A 20,068-nucleotide genomic window follows, 5' to 3' on the forward strand; every position below is an offset into this window, starting at 1 on the left:
TCCCTGCCAGGAGACCTGTTTGAAACTGGGAATTTCCATTCACAGGAAATTGGTGTCCAAGCGTCCCACTGGTTCATCGCAACACGAACAGGAGACGCTCCAGCCAGGTCGCCACTTGGATCTGGAGGGGTGATTCCCAGCTCGAAGAGCCATCCCGACCCGAGCTGCTTGGAGTGACAGGAGAAGGCCAGGGGTATCAATCAGTGCTAAGCAGCCGCTGCCCTGAAGGATCAATGGCTCCGTGTCTAGCTGGCAGCCGGTAGCAAGCAGAGTGCCCCAGGGGTCGGTCCTGGGCCAGTTTTGTTCAACATCTTCATTAATGATCTGGAGGATGGGGTGATGCACCCTCAGCAAGTTCGCAGCTGACACTAAGCTGGGGGGAGAGGTAGATACGCTGGAGGGCAGGGATAGGATACAGAGTGACCTAGACAGATTGGAGGATTGGGCCAAAGGAAACCTGATGAGGTTCAGCAAGGACAAGTGCAGAGTCCTGAACTTAGGATGGAAGAATCCCAGGCACAGCTACAGACTGGGGACCGAAGGGCTAGGCAGCAGTTCTGCAGAAAAGGACCTGGGGGTTACAGTGGATAAGAAGCTGGATGTGAGTCAGCAGTGTGCCCTTATTGCTCAGAAGGCCAACAGCATATTGGGCTGCATTAGTAGGAGCATTGCCAGCAGATGGAGGGAAGTGATTGTTTCCCTCTATTCAGCACTGGTGAGGCCACATCTGGAGTATTGTGTCCAGTTTTGGTCCCTCCACTACAGGAAGGATGTGGACAAATTGGAGAGAGTTTGGTGGAGGGCAACGAAAACGATGAGGAGGCTGGAGCACAGGACTTATGAGGAGAGGCTGCGGGAGCTGGGCTTGTTTAGTCTGCAGAAGAGAAGAGCAAGGGAGGATTTGATAGCAGCCTTTAACTACCTGAAAGGGGGTTCCAGGGAGGATGGAGCTAGGCTGTTCTCAGTGGTGGCAGATGACAGAACTAGGAGCAATGGTCTCAGGTTGCAGTGGGGCAGGGCTAGGTTGGATATTAGGAAAAACATTTGCGTAGGAGGGTGGTGAAGAACTGGGATGGGTTCCCTAGGGAGGTGGTGGAATCTCCATCCTTAGAGGTTTTTAGGGCCCAGCTTGACAAAGCCCTGGCTGGGATGGTTTAGTTGGGGTTGATCCTGCTTTGAGCTGGGGGTGGTTTTAAATACCTCCTGATGTCCCATCCAACCCTCATCTTCTATGATCCTGTGATTTTAAGAACAAAATCAAATACATGAATGGAAGATTTCAACTACTGTGTCATGTTATAAAGAGGTAATGGTTCATGTACTCTAGTCTATTATATAATAACATGCCACTAGTCGTTCATAAGCACCTGTCATAGCATACAAGTGGTCTTGGAAGGATTAAATTTTTATCAGTAAACATCGGTAACCGTCAGTTTCACCATTCACACACAAATGGATGAAAAAAAGTATTTCCACCAATCACATTAGAAATGTACGAACAGGTAAAGACAGAAAAACACTCCTTGAAAACCTAGTCGAGTGTATTTACTTTGAGTGTATTTACAATCTTGACAACTTGTCTTTAAACAGGCAATTTCTAAATCAAGGTGGGATGTTTTTCTAAAAGCTCTGTGCTGTGGATTATTTAGGGGCCATTCTCAGGCCTGTGTGACACAGGAGGTCAGACTAGATGATCACAACGGGCCTTTCTGCCCTTGAAATCTCTGAATCTAGTGCATATTATGCCCCACTGCTACTGGCATGTTCTGAAGTCGCTGGCATAGCTGAAATACTACAAACATGAAAAATATACACACAAAAACAAAACACAATTCAAAACGACATTTCAAACAGATATTCTGGAAGTGCCTGAAATGAAGGTTCTTTATTTGTTTCAAAATGTTTCCGCAGCTGTGGCAGGGCCTATCTCTGGCTCTGTCTGTGCAGCGCCCAGCACTCCGGGGTCCTGATCTGAGCTGAGGAAGGGATGGTCTCTCACTGTGCCTGTGCAGCGCCTGGCACAAAGGGACCGTGATCCATTAGCATCTATGTGTGCACACTGAAATGAAACTAAGGACAAGTCCCCATGGCACTGACGTCTGGGAGAGCAGCACCTCTGGGAATCATCTCCAAGCTGATCCAGCTAAACATGGAGTCAATCTGGAAATATTGGCCTGTGTCCTCCAAACAAGAAGGCCTGACTGTGGAGTGGTTTTACAGGCTGTTAAAGAGAATTGGAGTCAGAAAACTTGACTTCCATCACCAGCTCAGCGCAGGAAGTGGGGTGTAATGGTTAGATCAGAAGGGCTGGGAGTCAGGACTCCTGGGTTACTCTAACTCTGTCTCCAAGAGATGGGTGTCACCTGGCTAGAGATGGAAGGTATTTTGGCAAAAAAAAGTCCCATATTTTGTAATTACAAGTGTCTTTTACCAGAAGGACATGGATTGATAGCCAAACAACTATTTATCCAGCACCTTCCTTACTGGAAATCTCCCGTCTTTTAGCAATCGCTGACTCCATTGGCCAAGAGGGCACTTAGCTAGTGAATAAATACAGGTCCCGTTAGCTCCCAGCCCCATTCAGCTGCTCACGGAGAAGAACCGACCCCGAGACAAGATGAGGTTCCAGATGCTGGCTCTCATGCTCCTGTCTGTGTCCCTCCTTTGCGCCGAGGGAATCCACGGAGCGTCCCTGGCTGAGGTGAGTGCGGGAGACTATTCCATTTCCTGGTGTGCCAGGCGCTGTCCAGACACAGTGAGGGACAGACTCTGCCCCACAGAGCTTCCCATCAACCAAAGGGTGGCGGGAGAAACTGAGGCATTCGCCGGGGAAATGAGTCGCTCCAGGTCACACAGCAAATCGGTAGCAGAGCTGGGAATGGAAGTCAGCAGTCCTGACTGTCAGACCGCAGCTGTTGTAATGCGGTGGATTTCCATCCCTTCCCTTCCCCGAGCCAGGGATACAACCCCGGAGTCCTGACTCCCACTGCCCCTGCTCTGACCACTAGACCACCCCGGTCCCCAGCCAGAGCTGGGAACAGAGCCCAGCACTCCATTCAGGACGTGCGTTAGAGATGGACGTTAGTATGATCCCTCCGGAGCAGCGACCGCGTGGCCAACAAACCCGTGGGGCACGGGTGACTCCCGTCTCTCCCTCTCTTACAGGGCTTGGAGTCCCAGGACTGGCAGGAAGGAAGAGGCGAATCCAAGGTGATGGTGAAGAGAGAAGTGGTGAGTAGGGGGAAGTGGCTTCGCTCGTGTCACTGCTGGGACTGATGGGGGGAGGGGAGATGTTTGGTAGCTAACCCCAATAGTAGCCAGTGGCCAGGAGTTCTACAGATGAATGCCTCATATATATCCCGTAGGTGCCTGCGTTAACGTCCAGTGGCAGGGAGCCCCACAGGCTAACCAGCCAAAACCCTGTGCAGGGAGTCCCTTGGGTTAATTCCAATATATCCTGTGGCACTGAGGTGCACAGTTTCACACCAATAATATCCCATGGGTTATCACCGATAATATCTCACAGCAGGTTCCTACCAACAAGCATCTCTCCTGCCCGGGAACTCGGACGTCCTGCAGAGAACATAGCACTTCATTACTCACTTCTTGCTGTGAGTCCGAAAAGGAGCCCCACATTCCTTGTTTCCAGACTCATCCTTCCCTCGCCCTAACCCAAGGATCTAACCACTAGACCGCATTCCCCTCCTGGAAGCATTTTAAAATTTAAATTTTTCCATACAGATCAAAAAGTGTCTCCAACAGCACGTGGGAATAACACGCTGGGGAAAAGCCTGTGAGGGGAGTGGGGTTGAGTGGTTAGAGCGGGAGGGGGGAGGGGCTGCAGTTCAGGACTCCTGGGTTCTATCCCCGGTTCTGGGAGGGGAGTGGAGTCGTAGAACTGTAGGACTGGATGGGACCTTGAGGGGTCATCGAGTCCAGTCTCCTGAACTTGTGGCAGGTTCAGTGGGTAGAGCAGGGGGGCTGGGCGTCAGGACTGCTGCGGTGTGTCCCCAGCGCTGGGAGAGGAAGCGGCTTGGGGGGCAGGGATGGGGGTTCGGGTAGCGGTAGGCCTCACTCCAGTCTCTCCGTCTCGTCCAGAAGCCTCAGGGTGTCGCTGGCTGTCGTTTCTGCTGTGGCTGCTGTCCTGGGATGATGGGCTGTGGGATCTGCTGCAACTTCTGACCCCCTTCGCCCGTCACCTGGGAGCACCGCGAGACTCCCCAGCCCTTCCTGGCAGCAGATCCAAGCCAGCCGGGGGCTGAGATCGTCTGGCACCAAAGACTGGGTTCGGGGAGGGCGGTTGCCGCGAACCCTCCTGCTCAACCCCAATAAAGTGGCTACCTAGACATGGAGTTTGGCTCTTTATTCTCACGGGCCACGTGCTTGTCACCCATTCCCTGTGCGCTGCCCCCACCCCGCTCCCTGCAGCACAGCACCCCCTAGTGCCGCCCTGGGGCATCGGAGCCAGCCCTGCCTGCAAAGGGAGGGTCCCCCTCACTGGGCCGCTGACTGCAAGTGCAGAGATTTGAAGGCATTTGTTCGAGATAACACGTCTCAGAGCTAAGTCTGGTCATGCAACGGGAGAGTCCCACTCGTCCCGATGTGAGGGGCTTTGTGCTACATACGCACCTATAGACCTTCCTCCAAAATAGCGTCCCACTTGCTATCTGGTCACCCTACTCCCAGAGCTGGGGGGAGAACCCAGGAGTCCTTGCTCGCAGCCTCCCCCCTTCTGTAATCACTAGACCTTACTCCCCTCTCAGAGCTGGGGCCTTAACCCCGGAGTCCTGGCTCTCAGCCCCCCTGATCCAACCCACTCGACCCCACTATTTCCCACTAGACGGCTCTGTTGTGCTGGAGGCCCTGCTTCCTAGCTGCTCTGACTCCCTACAGCGATCTATAGCCGACATCAGGATCACCTCCCAGTCTAACCAGTACGGGCCACCCCCGAACACAACCCAGGGCTGACGGTCCTTGGCCTCCAGCAGCCGGCAATGCCACGTCACCCCCCAGTGGACAAGAGTCTTAGTGCAGCCTCCTCACTTTCACAGCCAGCCGGAGATCCCGGCTACTCCCAGTTTAACTTGCAGAGATCCCTGGTCCGGTTCCCTGCCCCTGAGCCAGCCAGATCAGAGCCGGCACCCCCTAGAGGGGAAAGGCCCCGTGTCCCAGTCGCTGCCCAGCCAGACCCCCCACTCCTGCCTTTGGGGTCCGAGGCCCGTTGGCATTTACCCTGCAGCGTTTGAAGGGGCCCCATGGTTGGGGGGGAAGGAGTCTCTTACCAGCCAGGCCCAGGCCCAGGCTGAGCGCCCCCAGCAGGGCGATCTTCAGGAGGTTGAGGCCGGCGATCAGGGAGGGGGGCTCCTGGCTCTGGAGCTGCGGGTCTGGAAGGGGAAATCTCAGGATAAGGACGCAGGGGGATGCCCAGATCATCAAGAGAACTTGCAAAATATCTGTTTGAAATGTCGTTTTGAATTGTGTTTTGTTTTTGTGTGTATATTTTTCATGTTTGTATTATTTCAGCTATGCCGGTGACTTCAGAACATGCCAGTAACAGCAGGGCATAATATGCACTAGATTCAGAGATTTCAAGGGCAGAAAGGCCCGTTGTGATCATCTAGTCTGACCTCCTGTGTCACACAGGCCTGAGAACGGCCCCTAAATAATCCACAGCACAGAGCTTTTAGAAAAACATCCCACCTTGATTTAGAAATTGCCTGTTTAAAGACAAGCTGTCAAGATTACATGTCAAAGTAAATACACTCGACTAGGTTTTCAAGGAGTGTTTTTCTGTCTTTACCTGTTTGTACATTTCTAATGTGATTGGTGGAAATACTTTTTTTCATCCATTTGTGTGTGAATGGTGAAACTGACGGTTACCGACGTTTACTGATAAAAATTTAATCTTCCAAGACCACTTGTATGCTATGACAGGTGCTTATGAACGACTAGTGGCATGTTATTATATAACAGACTAGCGTACATGAACCATTACCTCTTTATAACATGACACAATAGTTGAAATCTTCCATTCATGTATTTGATTTTGTTCTTAAAATCATAGGATCATGGAAGATGAGGGTTGGAAGGGACGTCAGGAGGTGTCTAGACCACCTCCAGCTCAAAGTAGGATTAAAACCCAACTAAACCATCCCAGCCGGGATTTTTCAAGCTGGGCCTTAAAAACCTCTAAGGATGGAGATTCCACCACCTCCCTAGGGAACCCATCCCAGTGCTTCACCACCCTCCTACGCAAATGTTTTTCCTAATATCCAACCTAGCCCTGCCCCACTGCAACCTGAGACCATTGCTCCTAGTTCTGTCATCTGCCACCACTGAGAACAGCCTAGCTCCATCCTCCCTGGAACCCCCTTCCAGGTAGTTGAAGTCTGCTATCAAATCCTCCCTTGCTCTTCTCTTCTGCAGACTAAACAAGCCCAGTTGCCTCAGCCTCTCCTCATAAGTCTTGTGCTCCAGCCCCCTCATCATTTTTGTTGCCCTCCACCAAACTCTCTCCAATTTGTCCACATCCTTCCTGTAGTGGAGGGCCCAAAACTGGACACAATACTCCAGATGTGGCCTCACCAATGCTGAATAGAGGGGAACAATCACTTCCCTCCATCTGCTGGCAATGCTCCTACTAATGCAGCTCAATATGCTGTTGGCCTTCTGAGCAATAAGGGCACCCTGCTGACTCACATCCAGCTTCTTGCCCACTGTAACCCCCAGGTCCTTTTCCGCAGAACTGCTGCCTAGCCCATCGGTCCCCAGTCTGTAGCTGTGCCTGGGATTCTTCCATCCTAAGTTCAGGACTCTGCACTTGTCCTTGCTGAACCTCATCAGGTTTCCTTTGGCCCAATCCTCCAATTTGTCTAGGTCACTCTGTATCCTATCCCTGCCCTCCAGCATATCTACCTCTCCCCCCAGCTTAGTGTCAGCTGCGAACTTGCTGAGGGTGCATCCAGCCCATCCTCCAGATCATTAATGAAGATGTTGAACAAAACCGACCCCAGGACCGACCCCTGGGGCACTCCGCTTGTGACCGGCTGCCAGCTAGACACGGAGCCATTGATCCTTCAGGGCAGCGGCTTCTTAGCATTGATTGATACCCCTGGCCTTCTCCTGTCACTCCAAGCAGCTCGGGTCGGGATGGCTCTTCGAGCTGGGAATCACCCCTCCAGATCCAAGTGGCGACCTGGCTGGAGCGTCTCCTGTTCGTGTTGCGATGAACCAGTGGGACGCTTGGACACCAATTTCCTGTGAATGGAAATTCCCAGTTTCAAACAGGTCTCCTGGCAGGGATCGGATCCAGTGGGGCCTGCAGAGCAGATGCCGCTCATCCACCGGGGAGCATGTCTAGACCCCGGGTTGAGTGGCCGACCGCGAGATCCCACCTGGGGGAGGTGAATGCTCAGAGCGGGCTGCGCTCAGAGAGCAGCGTACGGTGTAGCTGGCTGTGAGTTGGGTCACGTCCTCTCCCCTGCCCTCTGTCTCATGCTCCCAGGTTGAAGGCGCTGTACGGAGTTTGTGTCACACGTGGCCTGCTATCTCTGTTCGAATCTAGGCCGCCAGGCGCTGAGAGCACAGCCTGGGGTTTGGATGAGAAACAGCCCCAGACCGCAGCCCCGCGGTGCGATTAACCCGGCCCCGTCGGCCCAGAGCTCTGGGCTACAAACTGACAGAGTTATTGAAATGCTGAGCCGCGTCTTCGCCTGCAGTGCGGGGCCGGCGCGCGGTGCCTTGCAGCACGCTGCAGTGAGTGAGCTTATGGCGACCTGCCATCCACGCCACGACTGAAAAGGCTGCTTCTGTATGGCAGGCTGGTTAAGCCCTGGGACTTCCTGCCACTAGGGATTGGTCAGGTTAACCCACAGGACTCTCTTCTGCTGGGTATCACCGGTGTAACCTGTGGGACTCCCTGCCACTGGGTAGTGGTGCTGTTAACTTTTGGACTCTCTTCCACTGGGTATTAGTGGCGTTAACCTGTAGGACTCCCTGCCCCTGGGTGTTAGCTGGTTTACCCCCTGACTCTCACTAATGTCATGCACAGAGGTGATATCACAGCCCTGCTCACCATTCCCTGTTTGCACGTCCTGGCAGGGCATTCGCCCCTTAACTCATTTTTAACTTAAAAACGGCCCAGATCCCTAGACACCCCTCAATTCCAAGGCCAGGTCACCCCACTTCTCAGACACACTGCGGCGAGCAGGTGAGGGGCAGAAAGCAAATATCCCCCTCCCCCCAGCCCTCACTGGCTCCAAGGCGGGTTCAGGGGTTGATCATTAACCAGGCGTGTTCCGGTTACGGGCCAAGATTCCCAGCACTGGGGCTGCAAATCTGGGAATGCCCCCGTGGAGGTGCCAAGAATGGCTGGAGGGGGGCAGGGGCTGGGAGTCTGGACTAGCCCCAGCGCTGGGAGAGCAGTGGGATGTAGTGGGTGTGGGGCTGGCAATCAGGACTCCTGGGTTCTATCCTGGCTCTGGGAGGGGAGTGGGGTTGAGTGGGGGTGGGTTAGGCGCTGGGGCTGGAAGTCAGGACTCCTGGGTTCTCTAACCCTGGCTTCAGGACCCCTGGTGTTTGCTGGCCTAGGAAGGGCGCCGCAGGCCCTGCTTGCTGCCTCCTGCTGTCTGGTTACAGCTGGGACTATCAGTGCCGGGAGGAGCCGTAGAGCTGCCGACCGCTCAAAGGAAGGTCCCTGGTTTGTGCGGTTGAGCACACATGCTCCCCTGCCCTGCTCTGCTGCTGACAGCGGGGGCTGATCAGATCCTGTCGGGGTGTAAAGACAGCGCCTGCTGCTCCGCTTTAATAGGTCAGGTCTACGCAGGGTGAGCGTCTCTGGGCTCCCCACCCCCACCAGCTCTGCCGGAGCCCCTCACTCCCGACCCGCAGTCCCCTGCTAGCCCAGCCCTGGGCGCCCTTCCCACTAACTCTGCGGATGTTCAGCCCCACTGCTCAGCTTCAAGGCCTGAGTTCATGTGGCTGCAGACGGGGCAGGGACAGGGCAGGGGACGCGTCCCACAGGCAGGAATTTTCACGAACTGCCCCTGGTAAGAAAGAGAGAAATCTTGGAAACAGATGAGAGAGAAGCAGCTGAGTGAGGAATAGGTCTCTGCAGCCCTGTGTGCCCAACCCCCTGCTCTAACCACTACACTCCCCTCCCCAGCAGGGATAGAACCCAGGAGTCCTAGCTCCCAGCCCCTGCTGCTCTAACCACTAGACCCCACTCCTCTCCCAGAGCTGGGCGAGAACCCCGGAGTTCTGGCTCCCCAGCTCTGCTCTGAGCAGCAGGCCCTCTTCTCCGAAGCTGGGGCGAGACCGCAGGAGTCCTGACTCCCTAGCGGCTTCTGTCAGTCCAGCCCCCCCAGAGCACAGCCCCGACTCAATGGCGCAGGGGTGAGCCCAGCACGTGACACTCACAGCGACTCGTCTGCCTGGCTGGGGCAGCGACAGTCCCCCCTGCAGCTGCGCCGAGCGATTGAGCACCATGAGGCTGCAGCTGGGCTGCCTGCTCCTATGGAGCCAGTTCCTGCTCTGGGGTCCCGGTTCCTTCACAGGTCAGTGACCTTCCTTCGCTGGGGTGCTGGAAAGCTGCACCACCTCCCCATCCCATCCCAGGGGGGCCGGGGCAGTGTGTTCGCCATAGACAGCCAGTGTGATCGGCACAGCGGGGATGGGAGCCAGGACTCCTGGGTTCTAGCCCCAGCTTGGGGAGGGGAGTGGGGTCTAGTGGTTAGAGTAGTGGGAGCTGGGAGTCAGGATGCCTGGGTTCTGTCCCCAGCTCTGGGAAGGCAGTGGGGTCTAGTGGTTAGAGTCATGGGAGCTGGGTGTCAGGACGCCTGGGTTCTGTCCCCAGCTCTGGGAAGGCAGTGGGGTCTAGTGGTTAGAGTAGTGGGAGCTGGGAGTCAGGACTCCTGGGTTCTGTCCCCAGCTCTGGGAGAGGTGTGAGAGCTAGTGCTTAGGACTGGAGTCAGGACCCCTGTGTTTTTATCTCGTCTGAAATGTTTATTTCCTCTAACGTAACTCTGCCCTTGTCTACACACAAAAATCGTCCCGCTGCAGCGATCTCGGTCCAGTTAGGCGATTCAGCCCCTAGTGTGGACACAGGGACAAAGGGGCTCATACCGGGAAAGCTCTACCTGCCGGGAAGGGAAAGAAGCTATTGTTTAGCAGTTCACCAGTCTTCGGCGTCTAGCGGATGGTTTCCGCTTGGCGGAGGGAGCGAAGAGGGAGGCCGCTCTGCTCCTTGGGGCAATCCTGCCTATTGACAAGGGCTGGAAACACGCAGCCCTGCTTCCCGGAGCAGGGAAGGAGCCGACCAGCAGGCTGCGATCTCTTCCCTCGCTCTCCTCAGCCCCCGCGGACACCTCGGCCCAGCTTAGCTCTAGGTTCATCTGTGGTGAACGGGCCAGTTAGCTGCAGAAAAAACCTTTGGCCGGCTAGAAATATTCCCTTCCCACGGGAAGCTAGTCAGTTGCTAAAGGGCAGGGACCGGCTCTTGCTGTGTCCGTGCAGCACCGAGCGCGACGGGGCCGTGATCTCAGCTGGGGCCGGGACTGGCTCTGGGCAGAGCCCGGCACAGCCTCGGATTTCTAGTTGTCCTTGTAAGACAAAGAAGCCGAAATCTTCGTAATCCCAGCGTTAGGTGCCAGGGCCGGGAGGTTGGGCCGGGGGTTATGCTGCTGAGAGGAACACAGAGGGGGTGAATTCATTGCACCCCCACTCCCTGGGTGCCCGTTCCCTCCCCCTCTATTTCTGGGCTCCTTACAACCGCCCCCCCCCCAACTCCTCCCTCATGTCAAGGGCTTTGGGTGCCCCTCATTCTAATCTTCCCCCCATGCCAGGAGCTCTGTGTACCCTCCATTCTGCCCTTCCCCCCACGCTAGGGTCCCCCACTCTCTCCCCACGCCAGCGGCTCCGTGGCCCGCCCGTGATGACTCGGGGTGTCTCCGTGCGCTCTCCGAATCCTGGAGAACGTTAGGAAATCGCTGCCTCAGCGAAGGACGCCGCGTGCGGGTCCGTGAGTCAGCCCTGGGCTGGCCCGTAGCTGCCCCCGGCTGGAGGAAGCTGCAGACCGAACAGAGGAAGCTGCTCACGTTGCTGGCTTGGCGTGGGGCCCACGGTGGGTGCGCTGGGCCGGAAGAGTCGGGTTCTCCCAGGTGGTCTGAAGCGGGGGCGGTCGGGGGCAGTGGAAAATCTCCGAGCAGGAAAACAAAGGCAGCCGAGGTTCACGCCGGCCTCCCACCGCAACGTCGCTGCCAGCCGCGCCAGCGGGATCTGACGCCGGTACCAGGCTGCCCTGCCCGTGCCAGAGTCCCCCCATTCTCCTCCTCTGCCAGGGGCTCTGTGCACCCCATTATCCTCCTCCCCCATAGCAGGGGCCTCGATTCTCCCACGCCAGGGGCTCTCTCTGGGCCGCCTTCTACTTTTCTCTCCCTCAATGTTTGTGAGCCGTGTGGGGACGCTGGGCACAGCTGAGCTGCGATGAGGGGAGGTGGGGGGTGGAGAATGGAGGTCATCAGGGGCTGCCACTCTGCAGTCAGTGCCAGAAGCTGGCTGGGGGGGCTGCGCGTGTCCTCAGTTTCCCCCCGTCTGGGTTTGTGATTGCCCCCCAAATCAAGAGACGTCTGCCCGGCGAAGCCCGGGACCGTCCCTGCATTTTCCTACTGTCAGCGTTCGAAGGTCACCGACCGAGAGGTATAATCCGGCGGCGCGAATCCGGCTGGGCAATTACCCCATTCGGTTCGTTAGGGAAATCGCTGCAGTTCGGGTTTCGGTCTCGCTTCGTCTGCGCTGAATGGCTGCATTACCTGGCTTTGCCTGACAACAGCGATTCCCTGTAACTAAACTGGCTGCGTGTTGAGACTGATGCATGGAATTACAAATATTTACTGGGGGCGGGGGGAGAGCTGCTATTTCTGCAGCCTTCACGTAAAAACATAGCAGGCAGCTGAGGGTCAGAGAGCACCGGGCACAGAAATACCTGCTTCCATTTCACACTCGCAGCTAGGGAAGCGGGGTTCGACTCATATGACAGGGAAACTGAGGCACAGAGTGGTTAAGTGACTTGCCCAAGGTCATACAGAGTCAGGGCTAGAACCTAGGAGTCCCCCAGGGAAGCTGCAATAGCATCATGTTGCAGGGAGTCCCAGAGACCGACCTCACAAATGTCTAGTGGCAGGGAGTTCCGCACGACCCCCGCTGTAGCCCCATTCTTGTGTCTCTGCACAGATGCCAACTTCACCGTGCTGCAGGCCCCATCTGAGGTGGGAGTCAGCCAGGGAGACAACGCCACCCTGAACTGCACCTTCTCCCAGGGCCTCTCCCCGGACAAGGGCGCCGTCTCCTGGTTCCGAAGCGGGCCTGGGGGAGAGTCTGCTGTGCCCCTGAGATCCCGCTTCGTGCTGGCCTATCCCGACACCTTCCTGCACAGAGGGGAAGGGACCCTGGCCATTGCCAACGTCAGCCTGGAGGACGCCGGGAATTACGTCTGCCGGGTGCTGCTGTGGGACGCTGGGGAGGCACGAGGCAACGGGACGTGGCTGCATGTTTATTGTAAGGGGAGCTGGCTTCAGCCGCCGGGGACAGGCGCCAGGGCACAGGCAGGGACTGGGAGCTTTGTACTATTGGCTTAGCTGTGCTCAGCTGGTGTGTGTGTGTGTGTGTGCGGACCTGCTGCTGGAGAGGACGAGCCATGCACTGTGTGTGTGTGTGTGTGTGTGTGTGTCCCTCTGCTACCCCCTGCTGGAGGGAATGCACCCTGCTCGGTGTGTGTGTGTGTGTGTGTGTGTGTGTGTCCCTACTGCCCTCTGCTGGAAGGGATGAGAACTGCTGAATCTGATTGGCGACGGCGCCCTCCAGCAGGGAAGGCCCCCATAGCCTATTTCCCACCTCCCTGAGGTGTGTGTGTGAGTGTGTGTGTGTGAGTGACAGCTACTCATGTATGTGAGATAGCGCCAGCCAGTCCCCTGCCCTGCAGACAGGTCAGAGCTGGCGCCCCATGTCCCATCTCCCCTCTTGCAAAGTCTTTATGCGTCAGTTTGATTATTTTTGTCCCTCTCTGTCTGTCTCTCCCGTCTGTCTGTCCCATTTCCCCGCAGCCCGACCCTCCCAGCCAGTTATTTTCCTCCAGTTCCACCCTAAGCCAGAGCCGAAATGGACCCTGGTTTGCACAACTGCTGGCTTCTACCCTCCACCCGTCCAGCTTTCCTGGTACCGAGAGAGTGTCCGCCTGACCCCAGCTCTGCCACTGCAGGAGTGTGGGGACCAGCGTGGGCCCCTCCAGGCTTCCAGCACCCTGGACTTACCCTCCTGGGGTCCGAGAGCCACCTACACCTGTCAGGTGGGGCACCCGTCCCTGCAGGACCCCCTCAGCACTGACTACACCCATGGTGAGTAGCACAGAGCACATCCCGGGGGGGAGACCAAATCCTGTCACCCAGCGGGAAGTCTCATGGCTTAGCCCCGCTCGTGTCCAGCTGCGGGGAGTCCCGCGGGTTGGCGCCGCTCACGTCCAGCGTCAGGGAGTCCCATGGGTCAGGGCAATGCTGGCTCTCCCAGGTGGTGCTGGGGAAAGGTTTTGGGGTGGTTGGAGGCTGCTGGCTAGATGCAGCGCATCTCACACAGTGAGCGGACGGGGCTGCAGGGCGGGTGGGTATCTGAGGAGAGGGGACACCTCTGGGATTTGGCCCCACATGGCACATGCTGCGGGAAACCCACAGGCCAGGCTAGACAGGGAGAGAGCCCAGGAGTCCGGACTGCCAGCCCCCAGCTCTGCCCACAGGCGGCCATACTGGTCTTTAATGGGGGAGCCACTCCCTTTGCTTGCAGCTTGGTAAAACTCGTCCACCCTGGCGAGAGTCCCCTGCCGGCCCTGGGCTCCTCAGAGACACCGGGAGCCTCTTGGGGATCTGGGCATCCCCCTGCGTCTTTAACCCTGGGATTTCCCCTTCCAGACCCGCAGCTCCAGAGCCAGGCATCCCCCTCCCTGATCGCCGGCCTCAACCTCCTGAAGATCGCCCTGCTGGGGGCGCTCAGCCTGGGCCTGGGCCTGGCTGGTAAGAGACTCCTTCCCCCCCAGCCATGGGGCCCCTGCATCAGACTCCAAAGGCAGGGGTGGGGGAGCCTGGCTGGGCACGGAACGGGACACGGGGCCTTTCCCCTCTAGGGGGTGCCGGCTCTGATCTGGCCCCAGGGGGTGGGAATGGGACATGGGGACGTTCCCCTCTATGGGGCGCTGGCTCTGTCTCTGACACGGACCCAAAGCAGGTCTCACTCCCTGTGGTGGGTGTCTGGGGCGACTGACGCTGGGGCCCATCCCTTGGGGTTAGATGCTGGGGGCTAGACCCTGCGATGGGAGGGGCTGCTGCAGACTCACGGAAGTCCCAGCTGCACTCACACCCCCTTTCTTCTTGGTCCTTCCTTCTAGCGTGTCTGAGGCCTGGCCTAGGGCGACGCCACCTGCTCCAGAGGGTGAGGCCATGTCACAGAGGGAACCGGTTCAATCAATTCTGGGACTCGCCACTGGGGGGTGCCCTTCCATGAGGTCCCCATCGCCAGCAGTTGCGCCGGCTCCTTGGCTTCCGGGTGGGCTCAGTCAATAACATAAGAATGTCCAGAGTGGGTCAGACCAATGGGCCATGGAGCCCAGTTTCCTGTCTTCCGACAGGGGCTGCTGCCAGGGGCTTCAGAGGAAGTGACTAGAACAGGTCGTCAAGTGAGCCAGCCTGTTGGCCATTTCCAGCCTCTGGCAAACAGCAATCCCTGCCTGGCTAATATCCATTGATGGACCCATCCTCTGTGAACTTAACCTAGTTCTTTTCTGAAGCCCATTATAGTCTTGGCCTTTGCAACATCCCCTGGCAAGGAGTTCCACAGGTTGGCTATGCCTTGTGTGAAGAACTACTGCCTTCTGTTCATTTTAAACTTGCTGCCTATTTTCATCTGATGACCCCTAGTTCTTGTGTTATGGGAAGGAGTAAATAACACTTCCTCATTTACTTTCTCCACACCAGTCACGATTTTATAGACTTCTGTCATATCCCCCCTTACTCATCTCTTTTCCAAGCTGAAAAGTCCCAGTATTATTATTACTCTCTCCTCATATGGAAACTCTTCCATACCCCTAATCATTCTGGTTTCCCTTTTCTGTACCTTTTTCAATTCCAATATATCTTTTTTAAGACGGGGCAACCAGATCTGCACACAGTATTCAAGATGTGGCTGTACCATGGATTTATAAAGAGGCCATGGATCTATACAATATTTTCTGGCTTATTATCTATCCCTGTCTTAATGGTTCTTGATAATCTGTTTAGCTTTTTTCACTGCCGCTGCACATTGAGTGGATGTTTTCAGAGAAGTATCCACAATGACTCCGAGATCTTTCTTGAGTGGTAACAGCTAATTCAGATCCAATCATTTTGTATGTAGAGTTGGGATTCTGTTTTCCAATGTGCATTACTTTGCATTTATCAACAATGAATTTCATTTGTCAGCCAGTTTTGTGAGATCCCTTTGTAACTCTTCACAGTCTGCTTTGGACTTAAATATCTTAAGTAGTTTTGTATCATCTGCAAATTTTCCACCTCACTGTTTACCCCTTTTCTAGATCATTTATGAATATGTTGAACAGTGCTGGTCCCAGTAAAGAGCCCTTGGGGACACCACAATTTACCTCTCTCCATTCTGAAAACTGACCATTTATATCTACCCTTTGTTTCCTGTCTTTTAACCAGTAACTGATCCAGGAGAGGACCTTCCCTCTTATCCTAGGACCACTTATTTTGCTTACGAGCCTTTGATGAGGGACCTTGTCAAAGCCTTTCTGAAAATCTAAGTACACAATATCCACTGGATCAGCCTTGTCCACATGCTTGTTGACCCCCTTGAAGAATTCTAGTAGATTGGTGAGGCATGATTTCCCTTTACAAAAGCCATGTTGACTCTTCCCCAACAAATTGTATTCATCCATGTGTCTGATCATTCTGTTCTTTACTATAGTTTCAACCAATTTACCTAGTACTGGAGTTAAGCTCGCCGGCCTGTGAATCGCCTCTGGAGCCTTTTTAAAATATTGGTGTCACATTATCACATTATCCTCCAGTCAGCTGGTACAGAAGCTGATTTAAATGATTGGTTACGTACCACAGTTAGTAGTTCTGTAATTTCACATTTGAGTTCCTTCAGAACTCTTGGTGGATGCCATCTGGTTCTGGTGACTTATTACTGTTTAATTTATCAGTTTTTTCCAAAACCTCCTCCAATGACACCTCAACCTGGGACAGTTCCTCAGATTTGTCACCTAAGAAGAATGGCTCAGATCTGGGAATCTCTCTCACATCCTCAGCCTTGAAGACCGATGCAAAGAATTCATTTAGTTTCTTCACAGTAGCCTTATCATTCTTGAGAGCTATTTAGCATCTTGATCGTCCAGTGGACCCACCAGTTGTTTGGCAGCTTCTTGCTTCCGATGTACTTAAAAACATTTTTTGTTGCTATATTTTGAGTCTTTGGCCAGCTGTTCTCCAGATTCTTTTCTGGCCTTCCTAATTACATGTTTACCCTTCACTTGTCAAAGTTTATGCTCTTTTCTATTTTCTTCAATAGGATTTAACTTCCAGTTTTTAAAGGATTGCTCTTTGCCCCTAACTGCTTCATTTACTTTGTTGTTTAGCCACAGCGGCACTTTTTTGGTCCTTTCTCTATGTGCTTTAATCTGGGGTATACATTTAAATTGAGCCTCTATTATGGCGTCTTTAAAAAGTTTCTGTGCGGCTTGCAGGGATTTATTTCACTTTTGGCACTGCACCTTTTAATTTTAACTTCCTCATTTTTGTGTAGTTCCCTTTCTGAAATTAAATGCTGCCATGCTGGGCTACTTTGGTGTCCTCTCCCTGCCACAGGGATGTTGAATTTTATGATGTTATGGCTCCATTCCCAAGCGGTTCAGCTATACGCACCTCTTGGACCTGAGCCTGTGTTCCACTTAGGAGTAAATAAAAAATTGCCTCTTCTATTGTGGATTCCAATAGAAGGAACTGAGACTCAGGGAGTGGGGAAAGGATTTGGCCTGGGTCATGCACATGGGGAGAGAACCCCAAAGTCCTGGCTAGCCCAATCCCTCTAATCACCAGCTGCCACAGCCCTGCTGGAGCTGTGAGAGAACCCAGGAGTCCTGACTCCCAGCCCCCCTGCTCTAACCCATTAGACCCCACTCCCCACCCTGAGCCAGAGATAGAACCCAGGAGTCCTAGCCCCCAACCACCGCAGCTCTAACTCACTGGACCCCACACTTGGCCTGGAACCAGGGAGAGAACCCAGGAGTCCTGACTCTCAGCATCCCTGCGACTCACAGGGAGCCGGGGTCGGGAGGATGCATCCGAATGGGAGAGTGACTGCTCAGGCAGAGTGGACGAGTGGACCCCTGAAAGGTTCAGTCCCTCCCTTCCCACCCTGCCTCGCCCCCGCTGCCTCGGCTCTGGCACGCCGTGCGCCCAGGCTGAACTGCACCCATCTCCGAGCAGTGTCCGCGCTGCAGATACCACACTCCTGGGAGCCTTTGCGTTCCCGCTGCAGCCTCAGCCCCTCCTTCGGCATCGTTGCCAGCCAGCTGCCCCCTGGCCTGTGCGCTGCTTAGCATCCTGCCGCCTGACAGCCCTGGGAACAGCGTGCTCCTGGCCCCAGACGCCCCAGTGCTCACTGCTTCCCTGGCACGGTCTGCAGGAATGAGGACATGAACTCTGATGTCCTGGCCAAATGCCACCGCCAGCCTTGCTAGAGGTGGCTGCATCTCACAATCCCCTGCAGCGCTGCTGTGCATCTGTTCCCCAGCTGCTCCACCCCAGAGGTGGGTGCATCTTCTCACCAGGTCAGCCATTGCCCTGCAATGTCCCTGTACGGCTGTTACCCGGCTGCCCCCCCCCCGAGGTGACTGCATCTCAGCACCAGGCATGCCATCTCTTAGTTGTGTTGGCTGTTAAACATATAATGAGATAATAGCCTAGTACTCCAGTCAGCTAATGAAGGGACTCCATTAGACCGCCTTAACGGGATAATAGCCTACTACCGCAGCCTTATTACGTCGGCTCAAGCAGTGGACTCTCAAGATTAGGGATTCAAATTCTGCCACGGGGGTTTGTGCTGATTTCTGACCTGGCGACGTTCAGCGCCTGTCTGCGCAGTGGGCGACAGCAGCGACTGTTATTAAAAACGAAATCAGATTAAAGGAGACAAACACAGCCCTGCTCACCTTGCGCCCTCCCTGCAATCTGGTTTCATTGCCAGGCTCTTATCTAAACCCTTGAGGTTTCCTGGGTCTCCAGATAAATTAATCTCCAAACAGCCCTTGGCACGGAAATCAGAGCGTCGTGCCACTTCCTCTCATCTGGAAGGAGACATAAATCAACCTACAAGGCTGCATCCCCGGCCGGTGACAAATCCGCAGAGCAGTGGCTAATTGACCCCGGCTGGGGATCTGGCCCCATAGCATCTTTCAGCCTAAAAGATCTGAGGTCACTTTACAAATTGTAATGGCTTGAGAGGGTGTGATCTAGTGATTGGGGCTGGAAGCCAGAATTCCTGGGTTCTATTCCTGGTTGTCTGTGTGACCCTGTGCAAGTCCCATCCATGCTCTGTGCCTCAGTTTCCCCTCTGGATACTAACAGTATTTCATGCATATTGCAGAGCTAGCAAACAGCACCTGTTTTAAAGCCCTTCTGCACTCAGCGTAGGTTTCGTCTAGTCTCTCAACCAGGTGCGTAGAGTGCTTTGCAAACATTAGCTAATTAAATATTATTATTGTTCCGGGGACTGGATAAATATTATTCTCCACATTGTACAAAGAGGGAGAAAAATGAGGCATAGAGATGGGCTACGATACAGGCAACCAGGGACAGAGCTGGGAACAGAACCCCGGCGTCCTGACTCCCCTCCCCTCCCCATGCTGACCAGTCTGTGTCCTGTGACCGTTCTCTCTCTCTGCCACATTCACACACTCCATTATCTTGCCGATAACCGACTCATGGCACATTCTCCAGGATAGAAACCAGTGGCCCCTGAGTGAATCCAAGCCTCTTGCTTCAATGCCTGGGGTCGGCTTCTTTAATTAGCTCCTCCTTGCCGTGATTACAGAGGCTAATGCACCTTCGGCTGGATACCCGCCCACATGCACAGATGGGGACAAATTGGGGGAGGGGGGGAGTAGCAGCAAATTAAATCATCAAAGTCTGAGATGAGGCCATCAGTGGGATGCATTTCCAGGAGAGTCCAGGGGGGCGGTGTGTGTGCCTGAGGCACACACTACCCAGCGACTCCACCAGAGGGCGGTGTTGCAGGCTCACACAGCACAAACCCATGCCCTGCAATGCCAGCGGGACGCCTCCCACCGCCGTGGTCCATGACAGCCAGCGCTCTCTGTCGCACCCTATTGCCATGGAGGTGCACTGCTGGCGTGCGTTATCGCACGGGCGCAGAGAACAGCTTACTACTGCCACATGCCACCACAGCACTGCCTTGCAGCAGGAGGCCGAGGTACGTGTTGCGCTGCCAAGGGTGGCGGGTTTGAGTCCCAGCAGTGGATCTGTGAGATGAGGGCTGCACTTCCTAATATTTACGACAGAAAGGGGGGTTCTGGCCCCATAGAGTCCCAGGATGATGATAGTAACTGGATCTTCAGCCCTAGTTCCCGCAGTGCTTTACAGGTCAGTGTCATTAGCCCACTGTACAGCAGGGGAAACTGAGGCACAGAGCAGGGAAGTGACTTGCCTGGGGGTCATGCAGCAGGCCGCGAGAGCTGGGCCCTGTCTGCTCGGCCTCGCCGGGCAGGGATTGTGTCTACATTGCGAATGGCAGAGGCCTGTGATGCAGAGAGGAAGGAGCTTTGGGGCCTAGACATGGCTCAGCCGCAGGTTTCAGTCCCGAGCCTGTCCTGTCACGAGGTTTGTGCTTCTCAACTTGGTCCTTAGCAGGGGGGCTGCCCAGAGAGCCAGGTGCCCATCCCTGCCAGCCTGGGCAGTGGGGCTGGAGGGGCCCTGGACCAGAGAGGAGATCATTCGGAGGTGGGGGAGGGGCT

At 55.0% G+C, this 20,068-nt stretch overlaps 1 protein-coding gene across 1 annotated transcript; it reads left to right on the forward strand.

Annotated features, from left to right (window-relative positions):
- Window positions 1-2,571: 2,571 nt before the first annotated feature.
- LOC137160047 (hepcidin-like) lies at window positions 2,572-4,339 on the forward strand. Its single transcript, XM_067558499.1, has 3 exons — window positions 2,572-2,701; window positions 3,166-3,231; window positions 4,099-4,339. The coding sequence occupies exons 1-3, from the start codon at window positions 2,618-2,620 to the stop codon at window positions 4,180-4,182; spliced, it is 234 nt and encodes a 77-aa protein (XP_067414600.1). The 5' UTR covers window positions 2,572-2,617; the 3' UTR covers window positions 4,183-4,339.
- The last annotated feature ends 15,729 nt before the right edge of the window (window positions 4,340-20,068 follow it).

The sequence above is a fragment of the Emydura macquarii genome, unplaced genomic scaffold, assembly GCF_026122565.2.
Source record: "Emydura macquarii macquarii isolate MOO-44397 ecotype Brisbane River unplaced genomic scaffold, CSIRO-AGI_Emac_v2 contig_2116, whole genome shotgun sequence".
NCBI lineage: Eukaryota > Metazoa > Chordata > Testudines > Chelidae > Emydura > Emydura macquarii.